The sequence below is a fragment of the Crocuta crocuta genome, unplaced genomic scaffold (genome assembly GCF_008692635.1).
Source record: "Crocuta crocuta isolate KB4526 unplaced genomic scaffold, BGI_CrCroc_1.0 scaffold42, whole genome shotgun sequence".
Lineage (NCBI taxonomy): Eukaryota > Metazoa > Chordata > Mammalia > Carnivora > Hyaenidae > Crocuta > Crocuta crocuta.
This window is the reverse complement of record NW_027528744.1, coordinates 74,021-86,590: the sequence shown is the minus strand read 5'-3', so window position 1 is coordinate 86,590 and position 12,570 is coordinate 74,021. Positions and strand designations below refer to the sequence as shown.

The following is a 12,570-nucleotide window of genomic DNA, read 5'->3' as shown; positions in this document are numbered from 1 at the left end:
GGGAATTTTAATGATCAACATTTAGAACTTAAGTTTCTCTGTTAAAATTTGAGAAACAAAAATATTAGCCACATTTGGATCCACTGATGTCCCCAGGCTATGCTTTTCATGCCATGTTTAATTACTTCTGTCATTATTCATCCACTAAAATTTATATTTTATTTTACAACCTATATTCTCTTGTAAATTTAGGCCTTTATTTCAGATGGAACAATTTAATTTTCCTGTGGACCCTGCTGCCATTTATTTCCTGATGAATATAAAATCCACAGCAGATGAGGCATGGCTTTCCTTTTGTGAGAGTTTCTAATAATAACAATTAATAATAAGACACCTGGCATTATGATAAAGAGTTCTGAAAAATGTGATTTTTTTGAGGGCAAGATTTCAATCATTATTGTAGATAGATATTTAGTTGTACTTCAGTCTCCATCAAGACAAGAGGTTGATAAGTGAATGAAAGTGTCATTTTAAAAGTGCTAAAATTAAAAATTAAGAGCAAAAGGAAAAAGAACAAAAAACAGAGACATCACATTGATAAAGGAAAATTATTGGAAGTTACCCTGAGTAATGAATTGTTGAGTATTTCTGCTGAGGCTTTGCATTTATCAAAGCAGCAAGATACACTGATAATATCTTATTTAAATCTAGTTTTTGCCTCCAAAATACCAATACACACTAAGAAAATTTATCTTCAAAGATCCAAAATCCTACTGTGAATCTAAAAAGTAACAAGATTTTACATTTAAAAATCTGTAAGATATACTTTTTTTTCACAAAGAAAGAAAGCTAATGGACAGTTGATTTCTTTCCTAACAAATGAATATGATGCCATTTAGTTCAGCCTCCTATTTAAATAAATCATAAAAATCCTTAAGGACTTTGTCATCAGATGAACAAGGGTTAGCCACCGAACTGCTAACTGTGATATTTTAATTAGCCTTAATGGGTACAGGCCTTTAAACGTATTGCATGTTACCACCGTAATTCAGCAATTCTTCAATACTCAAAAACTCACTACACATTTGAAATTGTGAAGCCTGAGATTGAAATGTGAAAGGCAAATCAGGTAGCATTGTATTATATAGCATATTTTCACAGGTGCACAATTTCATTTTATCAATACTCTGTAGGCATTTAAGAGGTTAAAATAAATAAATCCATAAGTAAATACTTTTCGTAGCCTTTCCTGGTCTGACTGCAATCATTGTTTATCAAAGCTACAGCTCTTGGATGCTCCCACCAAGTTGAATATGCCTATTGACAGTTATGTAACTGAAAACAGGGACATGAAGTCAGTAGAAATTACACTGAAATGCTACTTTCCTGTTTTCTTGGTTACTCAAATTGGTGTTCATATCATTTATACTCATTAAACACCAATATGATTCCCTCTGCAATGCCAACTGTCCGTTTAAATATGTCTGATAAGAGACAGACAATCTCAACTCCCCAGGGAACATGCCCTGTAACTGAAGGCTGGCTCTGCTTTGTCTTTTATTTTCCTATATATTTTAACTTAAATCTTTTATTTGTGCGTTAGTGCATATGTATAAACACATGCATACACGTGTATCTATTGCTGTCAACCATTGTTTTGAGAAGCAGAATCTTCACAAAATTATGATTTTCATTGTGGATATTTAGGGGACTTTAAAACCAATAAATCTCCTCCCAGTCACAATTTAACATATGTATATATATCTCACATGTATACATACATATGTTAGATATATCTAATGTATATCATATATACACCTATATATCTTTGAATTCAAAGGCCATATAATCTTGTAAACCGACAGCTCCATTATCCTGGAGCCACGTTGTATTACTTCCCTAATTTGGTCAGTTCGGAGAGGATCTTGGGAAATGGTCAGCACACTGGGGAACACATACTAGCAGTGTGAAGGCAATCAGTGACCCACAATTAAACATTTGAGAGCCAGCACACAGGCGTCATGGCATTCGTCTTCTGCCTGAGATTATATTTTGTCCTTTTACTTTGTGACGAGTCATCCAGCTTTGCTCCCACAAGGACTCAACAACATTTTAAAAATTCAACAGGAACGGTCAAATAAATGTAGAGCCGCTGTTCCTGCAAATCCCTGTAGTTATGAATTACAATATATAAAATTGTATGATGTTTTATACCATTGGAAAAATATTATCAAAACAGCAAGAAAAAAATCATCTCAACATAAAATTTAACCATGGCTCCATCTATTTTGTGGGATAATAAAATATTTACTGCACTATGATATCTCTACTTTAAATAAACTTACTACAAATTTTAGGAGTTTAGCTGATCGAGGTAAAAATAGTCTTTTATACTGGAAATACTCATGCTATTTGCCTTTTGTTCACCACTGCACATTGGAATCTCAGAAGCCTTAATTATGAGGCTGACTTTATAGCATTCCCAAATAACACAGATTTGTGATACAAACAGTGGTAAGGATTTGTAAAAGAATACTGTACTTCCTTTGGAAACATGTAAGCATCTAATTTTTTAAAAAATTTATGCATAATAATTTGACATGAGCCACCAAAGAAAAGCCATTTCGGTCACTCACGGTTGAGAGAGTCATCGACCAAGAAAGCTCACATGTTTTGGAGGTTTGAAAAAAATCATCTATTTATTATCAGGATATGAAGTCTTTGGATAGAGAACCTAGTAATTGTTAAATAATGACTTTTTTTCACTATGTCGGACTGACTGTGTGAGATACTTAAAAATGCGTTAATCTGTTTCTCTAACGTTTCTTAAATTAAAGCACTTAGAGGTTTTCACTGATGCATTTTTAATGTGTCATCCAAGGTGTCAAGTTTAACTACACCCTGCAGACTTAGAGTTGAAAGTGTTCTCTAGTTTAAATTAACAATATCCTTGCCAAAAGTCTTATTAAAAATTGCTTCATTCACCAGTGAATAAAGTGTTTTATAGTTCATTACAATTATGCTAAGTGATTATAATAAAATCTTTATAAAAAGATGTATTACTAAAAAAATAAGCCATCAAGTAATAGAAGATATGCTAATGAGACATGATCACAAAGTCCATATTATATTATTCAAAGGATGATCTCTTCATAAAAGATTTGTAAACTGTTATTGTTGAGAATATGAATTGCAGCGTGTATATCTTTATATTATCAAAATGGTTATGTCTCATGTAGTTAATGTGAATTGTTGAAAGTACATAGTTTATTGTCACACTCATCAATAAACTAATTCTTGTACACAAGGTAGTGTAAAATCATTTCTGCTTACTGTCGGTCTGACAGAAGAAATTATTTAATTATTTTTTCTACTTTTTGTCTGACCCCACAAAATTTATTCACAAAACACATATACATCTTCTTTTCTGAGCTCATGAAACTTTCTTGTTGAATAATTTAACCTTAGAATAAATTATCAATGATAAGCTTCTTCTAAAGAATAAAATATTACAATAATTTAAAGCATTACCATTTCTCTGCCAAAATGCATTTTGTCATGTAAGTATAACTCTTTGACCAAGAAAATTATTCAGTTGCCCAAGTTTAGGGAGACACTGATTCCTTTCTTCTGAAAATAACATTCTTCTTTACCAGCTGAGTGTGGGGCAGGATTATGAATGTGCAAGATGGGAAGTATGCTTGTGGAAAACCAGACAGAGAGTTTTAAAAGATGTCATCATCCTCAGAAGAGGAGCTATGAGGGAATTCATAATTATTTCCTGGTTAACGTACCGTTCAAATACATATATCATTCTTGCTTCTCAGAGGCAAGTTGAGGTGTATTTCTTTTCCTACTTGTTGATAGATGGTAACACAATTACTCCAAATTATATGGAAGTAAGTCTTGAACAGCAAATATAATTCCCTGCCCTCAAGCTGGCTATTCAGCTCTTGTTTTCAATAGTACATACAACTTCACATTATAAGAGTGCCACAAATAATACGATTTCCATTGAAAGAATCAATTATTGACAAGATGACGAAAATAATGAACCGATATTTAAGTAATGGGAAAGTCCATGAGCTGATAAACTTGACTATGGGGAGGGGTGTGCACATTTAAAACATAACTATGTCAATTTAGTTTTCCCTTTCCATGGTTAATCACTTCTGAAAGAAAAAAAAAAACAAGAAGAGGAAGAAAAACTCCATACTAGAGAGAGTATCTAGCAACATTATCAGACGGTATTTATGTCTTTGCCACAGAGTTCATAATTCTCAGATTTTCTAATCACTGCTGGTACCCACAGACAGGCTGCACATCACGGGCCTGCTCCAGAAAAGCGGGAGACCTCATTCCCACAAATCAAGATTCCAAAGAAAAAACCGACCTGTTTATATGAAAAATTCACTTTTGACTCTGAGCAAGTTGTATCAGTGATAAAATACCTGTATTTAACTGTAATGCAAATAAATTATATCCTTTTACAAAAAAACAAAAGAGGATATAAATCTTAGACACAAGGGTCTTGAAGGAGAAGATTGAAATAATTAGAAAAGGATACATTTCCACAAAACAGTCACATAATAATACATAAAGCTACACGGTGTAGCCACTTATCCCTTAGTTTCTCAGGAAGCACAATTTACTTGAACTTCATTCTTCCTCTAATCTCTGAGGGAAGGAGCTGTGGAAGCAGTTTCGGTGTGTGTGAAGGATGATGGACTGTGTGGTAAATGAAGTTACAAACTTTCCCTTGATTTTGAACTTAACACCCTGTTCTTATAACACTAATATGGATGAATACGAAAATGTTTTGGGGACAGGGATGACTGAATGAATTATCAGGTGTTCAGTGTATTCTCATAGAAAACACCCAAGTGAGTGAACTGATTTTCCTTTACTCAGCACTCAATATCCCCAATAAATTTTATAAAATGGAAAATTCCTTAGGCTCAAAACCCCAAAGCCATATTGCCATTCAAACTAAAAATAATCTGCCAAACTACCTCAATAAGTGCAGAGCTAGACACGGGCAATTCTGTCTCTCTAAAGACAAGCCAGAAAAGTGGCAAGCCAGTCAGAAAGTACAAATAGATTATTAATAATAAACTAGAAGTTCAAGAATTTTAGAAGTAAAAATAGTGTTGGGGCGCCTGGGTGGCTTAGTCGGTTAAGCGTCCGACTTTCGCTTAGGTCATGATCTCGCGGTTCGTGGGTTCGAGCCCCGCGTCGGGCTCTGTGCTGACTGCCAGCTCAGAGCCTGGAGCTTGTTTCAGTCTGTGACTCCCTCTCTCTCTGACCCTCCCCTGCTCACGCTGTCTCTCTCTCTCTCTCCTAGAAATAAATAAAACATTAAAAAAAAAAAAGTAAAAATAGTGTTGAATAGATGTTTATTATTCATTTTTTATTTTTTGTAGACCAAAGTGAAAGATGAGGATTAATGCTTACTTAATTTATTGTTCAAATTAAATTTAAATATAAATCAAATAATTTATAGAAGAATATTTGCATTTATTCTTTCTTTATACTACAATAAGTGCATCATTCTTGCTACTTAATACTAAGTACTATATAATATCCTGCTCTAGCATTACACCTTAACTACATCTGGAAGAGGAAATATTGATATATGTTAATGAATTACAATGTATTTACACAGCTATGTTATAATATAGACACAGAATAAGGAAAGCCAAATTACACAACTTTCAAAAAGTATATACTTTTCATAGAATACTAATTTCAAAGTATAACTACAAAGAACAACATGTAATACCAATATGAACAGCGCAAACATTTCCTTCAGACTTGTTGAAACTTTATTTTGGTCACTAAAAAACACAGTGAATACCAAGTCAGAGATATTCGACAACTTTCTTTAGCAAATGCTTCCCATTTTACTAAAATATAACGGTGATTTTTAATGTGGCCCTGACCTTTTTGTGAGCCAAGTTATATTTCAGTCATTAATATTGTAAGAATTGAGAAGAAACTGTACAATAAGAAATACTTGTTAAAGCAAATTAATACATTACTATAAATACAAAAACATCTTGATGTATTTTCTTAATTCACAGTAATAAAAATGACAAAATTAAAGACAAATTTAAGTAATAGCATGATTCAATCAGAATGGAAAAAAAAAGTTTGTCATGTCCCAGGGTCTAAAAAAATTACTCACTATTAAAAATGAGTGCTGGCTTTTTAAACAGAAATTTGAACATAGAAGGTGCTGACAAAATCCCTTTATTTCAAGGAGTATATATATAAAAGTCAGTTTCATCTTGATATTTATTTGCATCCAAGAGTGGTACCACCACTCAACAAATGCGAAGCTTAGTTCATATCTTAGGTATTTTACAAGTTATAAGAAGAGCCAAGGCTTAGTAAGTTACAGGAACCATAAACTCTTCTCACTCCCAAGAGCCATTTATTTCTCGAAGTAAGAAGAGGCACTGATGGAAAACTCTTCTTGTTACAGACTCCAAAGATGTAGTCCTAGAGGAATTTTGGAGCTTAGAAAGCCTCAAACTTAGTTTTTAATGAACAAAGGCAGTGATTTACATGGATCTTCCTTCTCTCTGGAGTGGTCCCTACTCTAACCCCATCATCTTATTCCTTATCTGGAGCAAAGACATTTTCTAGACCCTGTGGCGCACACAACAGAAACCAGATGCTGAGAAGTGACCAGGCATTAGCAAGAGGATGATGTGGATGTGACTGATCAGTGTGATTTCTAGTTACGTAAGAAGCATCACATGATTTACTTAAAGTTTATGGGGAAAAAAGAACAAGAGTGATGAAATCCTGTAGTACAGTTTGAAGAGGTATGAGAGAGATTTGGAAATGCAGCTGATAGTTCTTCTCAACAAGAAAAGCTGAAAGATCACATGCTAAGCCATTACCTTACTTGATCTTTTCCAACTCTTCCTCATTAGGATTGTCTGTAAATGAAATAAAGCATTTTCATTATCTTATCACTCAAGTACAGAAGAGGGCATCCAGTTGTTTTCTAGAGGAAGCTTAACATTTAAACAGCAGTTTCCAGCAACAAGTACACAAGACAAAATTGTTTTTAACACATACACACAGCTAGAAGAAGCACCTTTAACATTCAAGCAGTCTTTCTGGTGAGAGTTCATTTGCTTTATTCTTTTGTACAAAGAAATGAGGCAGTATTTTTTAAATAGAATGGAAAATTTGAAATATCTTAATTACTGACTGGAAAAAAAAACATATTGCATCTCATGATTGGCAGTTGTTCCTTTTGGTGCTGGAGGTTGAGGATGTACTAGGACTCTACCAGGTAACTTGTCTCTTCAAACCTGTTCAAAAGCTCCTTTGGTCACATCTTAGAATTGTCTCCACTTCCAGTTAATCTTTCAAATGCAAAAATGCTTTCAGGTGTGAAAAATGCTACACTAGTAGATCTTCCTGCTAAATGTTTAGCCATATCATATCCTTNTATCTTGTCTTTAAATTTTTTTTTTTTTTTTTTTTTTTTTTTTTTTGGTTTGCGTGTGCCATAGTAAGAAGTATGTATGGCTACAAGTTTTAGTTAAGGTTAATGGAAATGTGTAATGAGTGCCCAAGATCAGTGGTCTCTTGCATAAAGTAAGTCATAAAAATCTAAAGATCTTTTATTTACTCTCCAGTTTTAAAGTTTTCTCAGTGAACATTGAGGTATTAACTTCCTGATTAACCTCTTTACCCTCTCTTAGCTTTATCATTATTTTTAAGGCTTATGAAGTGGAAAATGGAATATTTGGCGAAAGAATACAGCTTATGGAAATGCCTGTCATATTTGTATATTAAGGAGGCATACTATATCTCCTTCAGCAGAATTCACTATAAAGCAGGACCATTTCAGAAACCACTCATAAATTACAAAAACACACAAAAAAGATTTTAATAAACGATTAAGTCATATAGAAGACAACCTTTGGCCTAAACCAAGTCAATGGAATTATGTAGAGGTTCTAGGATAGGAAATGAGAAAAACATGAAATTGTCAAAGATAAGGACTCATTCTTCTTCTTTGTAGATAGTGCTTTTATAGGTTATAATTTCCCTGTATATCCTCTGTGTTAAATATTGACCAAAATATGGAAGACTAATAGATTTTCTAAAGTCAAAATAATTCCCTATTTTGTTTTGGATGGAGCCAGGAAACTGCAAAGCATTATTATCAAATACTATCATAGAAATATTTTATATGTTTTCTAAGTACTAATGTGCAATTTATTTTGAATCAATAAAACCCACTATTATATTGAGGAAGTGACCATACAGTGGCCATGTAATAAACGTTTGTTATTGATCTTAAGTGAGTTACCGTTGTCATCATCATCATCATCACCACCCTCACCACCACTACCACCACCTCCACTACACCTTCTCAATCATCACTAAAAGGCACTTGGAAACCGAATACTTTTGTGGTATGCTATATTAACAAAAAACCCCCCACTGAGAGTCAGACAAAACTTCAACTTTCTCAGAAGGCAGAGTTTCAATGAACAAAGAATAATTCCTAGAGACAATGTTTTCAGTCAAATCAAGTGAGAACAGTTAAGATAAATAAGTAAATCAGCAAAACCTTGTAACTCATGGCCATTTATTATCATCATCCAGTTTCTAGGAATCTCCTAAAATTCCATTCTGTAAGAAATGGTACAGTGAAAAGGGAGCTAAGAACATGAGGAAGACTTGAATCTCAAGGCAGCACTACTCAGTATTACACAGATTTACTACGGCCGCTTGAAACCACATCCCTTGACTCAGAGCCACTGCATACAATAAATCTACATGATGTAAAGCATCGTGGGGTTTCTATTTTTTCTCTCTCTCAAAATTGGCTTTACAAATAGACTGCATGGTATCGTTTTTCAGAATGGGACACTGATACAAACAAAAAGTCAACAATTTCCCCTAAGTATAAATATGAAATATTTGGCAGTTGTGGGAACAAATTCATTATTTTCCTCATTTGGTTTCTAGAATTCTTAGATCCAGTGACTCTCAAAATGTGCCTCGAATTTTGAAACTATTAATTAATTAAATTATTCATCATGATAAGTGTACTCTTTAATCCCCAGTCCCTATTTCATCCATCCCTTATCCACCTCCCTTCTGGGAACCATCAGTTTCTTCTCTATAGTTAAGAGTCTGATTTTTGGTTTCTCTCTCTCTCTCTCTTTTACTTTGCTCATTTGTGTTTTTTCTTAAATTCCACATATGAGTGAAGTCATGTAGTATTTGCCTTTTTCTCACTGACTTATTTTGCTTGACATTATACTCCCTAGCCCTAACCGTGTTGTTGCAAGTGGCAAGACTTCATTCGTTTTTATGGCCGAGTAATATTCCATTGTGTATATATATATATATATATATACACAACATCTTTATCCATTCATCAATGATGGACACATGGGCTGCTTCCATAATTTGTATATTGTAAATAACGCTGCTATATACAAGGGGGTGCATGTATCCTTTTGAATTAGTTCTTTTGTATTTTTTGGGTAAATATCCAGTAACATGATTACTAAATCATAGGGTAGTTCTATTTTTAACTTTTTCAAGAACCTCCAAATTGTTCTCCACAGTGGCTGTACCAGTTTGCATTCCTAGCAGTGCAAGAGGGTTCCTTTTTCTGCATATCCTCGCCAACACTTGTTTCTTGTGTTTTGATTTTAGAAAAGAGAATTAAGCAAATGTACTATTAAACAAACATCCTTACAGGTATGAGGTGCTATCTCATTATAGTTTTGATTTGCATTTCCCTGATGATGAGTGATGTTGAGCATCTTTTCATGTGTCTGTTGGCCATCTGTATGTCTTCTTTGAAGAAATGTCTGTTAATGTCTTCTCCCCTTCTTTTAAGTGAATTATTTCCTTTTTGGGTGTTGAGTTCTTTATTTATTTTGGATACTAGCCCTTTATCGGATATGTCATTTTCAAATATCTTCTCTTATTCCACAGGTTGTCTTTTACTTTTATTGATTGTTTCCTTTGCTGTGCAGAAACTTTTTATTTTGATGTAGACCCAATTGTTTATTTTTGCTTTTATTTCCTTTGGCTCAGGAGACATACCTAGAAAAATGTTGCTATGGCTGATGTCAGAGACATTCCTGCTTATACCCTCTTCAAAGATTTTTATGGTTTCAGGTCTTATATTTAGGTTTTTAAATCCATTTTGAGTTTATTTTAATATATGGTGAAATAAAGTGGTCCCTAGATTTTAGAACAAAATTTCTGCTTCTTGAGACAAGCCAACTGGATAAACAATGGGCTTAAGCATCCTACTCCCAACTCTCTTTTTCTTGTTAGATAGCTGGGTTAAGCTAGATTCAATAAAACTGAAAACAGGAGGAAAGTTTTTAAAGAGTCAATTAAACAAACATGCTATTAAACCATGAGCCATGTTACAGAAGAAAGATTGTTTGGGGAATGTTAAAGATAGGAGATAAGGCAAATTATAAAAAAAATACGATTTATTTTTTGCTCTATGGTCTTAACTTCAGTTGAGAAACATATGAATTTGATTTTGAAGGCATCATTCACTATCTAATATTATTACAGGATAATCAAAATTCTTCATTAGCTCAACTTTCTTTGAAGCCAGTGAAAGAATTAAGTAACATAAAAATATGGCCTGTGATAGAGCTGCAGAACTGATTATGTTTTTATGAGATTCTACAATCTCAATCCCACTTCTTGCTTCTATTTTTTGTCGTAGTGATTTTTAAGGTAATTACATGGGTACTATAGATAAAAAATAATCACAGAACAGCTAGACAATATAGTATATACATCTTATAAAACATTAAAATTTTTATAAGTGGATTTTTAAAAAATGTTAGCTAGGAAATAATTCCGAAAAATTTGCAAAGTAAACCAACATAAGAAAATATTTTTTTTCACTCACCAAAGGGTCAATTCATATGTTTCTTATAATCTTCTATTTTTTAGCTTTAGCCAAGCAATTTGTAGGTCTAGGTAATCTAAGGGAGTGTGTAACACAAATTAACTCACTTTTATTTCACAAATTCTCCAATGAAGAAAGCTGTGGATTGAACTCTGCTAGAAAAAGAGCCAGAAAGAACTCAAACACACTATCAGACCAAAATACCATATACAGGACACACATGGTATGCGCTACACATTTTTGTAGGTTCAAAAACAAGACATGCATCAAAACAGAAATGACAGCTGTGTCATGCAATTCATCAGCATGCCCCTGCCCCCCAACAAAGATTTTGGTTTCTCATACACACAATGCTGGAAACTTAAAAAAATATATATGTCTATAAAATCTGTTCACATCTGAGATTTTTTTAAAAGACTCAATGATGAACTCAATGGACAAGATTTTAATGGAAGCAATTTTGAAATACGTTTGCTATTACTCATACTATACTCCTCAAATTGCTGTAATTAGACATTGCATGTTTTAGAGGTTTTAGTAGATTCAGTAGGCTGGTATGATTTTCAACTCATTCTTCAGTTTTACTGATTTCCAGAACTGGCAATCCACACAAGGAGAAATCATCCCAACTGCATTATTCATGGAACGTAGTAGCAGTATTAACAGTGTATAAAAAACTCGCAAGATAACTGATTTAGAAACTTTCACACTTTGTGACGCTAAGTACTCTGTAATTCCAGTTAATTTATTCCTACTTTTGATAACATGTTCTTAACATTAATGTTCTACTTCCTATTTGATTGTTAGACCTTATTTGTTAATGGCTCTTGAAATTTCTGTCTTCCATTCTCTATTTTAACACATATAAAATATTTAGCAAAGTCTTATAAATATAGCACAAGAATAAACATGTCATTCTTGGGCTAAACTCTTAAATCCCAAAAGCTTAAAATAGATTATTTCTGTGCTAATAATCAAAGAGAACGGAACTCTTAAATTTTTTCTGTGTGAGGATCAATGCAAAAATCATCCTCAATTCCTTCTCTATGTATTATGCTGGATATTATTATATGGAATTGTGAAGCCTTTAGTAACTGATTTCTGGTGTACTGTATTTTGAGTTTGAATTTTTCTAAATCAGATTTGTTCCTGGATGATTTGTGAAAGTTCATGATATCATTTTCACTGCAGCAACATAATATGTATTTCAGGCATACAAAAATTATTTTGAAGATACATTGGATCCCTGATTGTTTTCAACTAAAAAACTTCTATTATATTCCAGGGAAAAATATCGGGGTCATACTAAACATGTTACAAAATGAAGAAAATACAGTAACATGCTTTAATGCATTATTAATATCTTCATAGAGCAATACAGATTGATTTTAAGCAGATTATCATTAATGTACTAATCTTAAGAACACAAAAGGAAATTAAATACTTATTTAATATTGTTTGTGACAACCTCAGGGATTTGAATACTGAAATAAGATAAAAATATCTTAAAACACCTTTCCCTGGACCTTTGAAGTATTCCTTCAAATCCTCTTAGGAATTCATCTGCAACTCACTGAACAGCCACTCAGTACAGAAAGCTTGACTAGGTATTGAATGCAGTCATCAAAAAAAAGATAATCAGAAGCAATAATTTATATCTACTTTTTTTTTTTTTTTTTTTTTTTTTTTTTTCA

At 33.0% G+C, this 12,570-nt stretch overlaps 1 protein-coding gene across 1 annotated transcript in view; it reads right to left on the bottom strand.

The window, feature by feature from the left end:
- Positions 1–12,570, bottom strand: part of MCTP1 (multiple C2 and transmembrane domain containing 1) — a 292,860-nt gene that overhangs the window by 210,718 nt on the left and 69,572 nt on the right. The window contains exon 5 of the mRNA XM_077755308.1: positions 6,852–6,890. Coding sequence (XP_077611434.1) covers positions 6,852–6,890 — 39 coding nt within the window. The remainder of the gene's footprint in view (positions 1–6,851; positions 6,891–12,570) is intronic.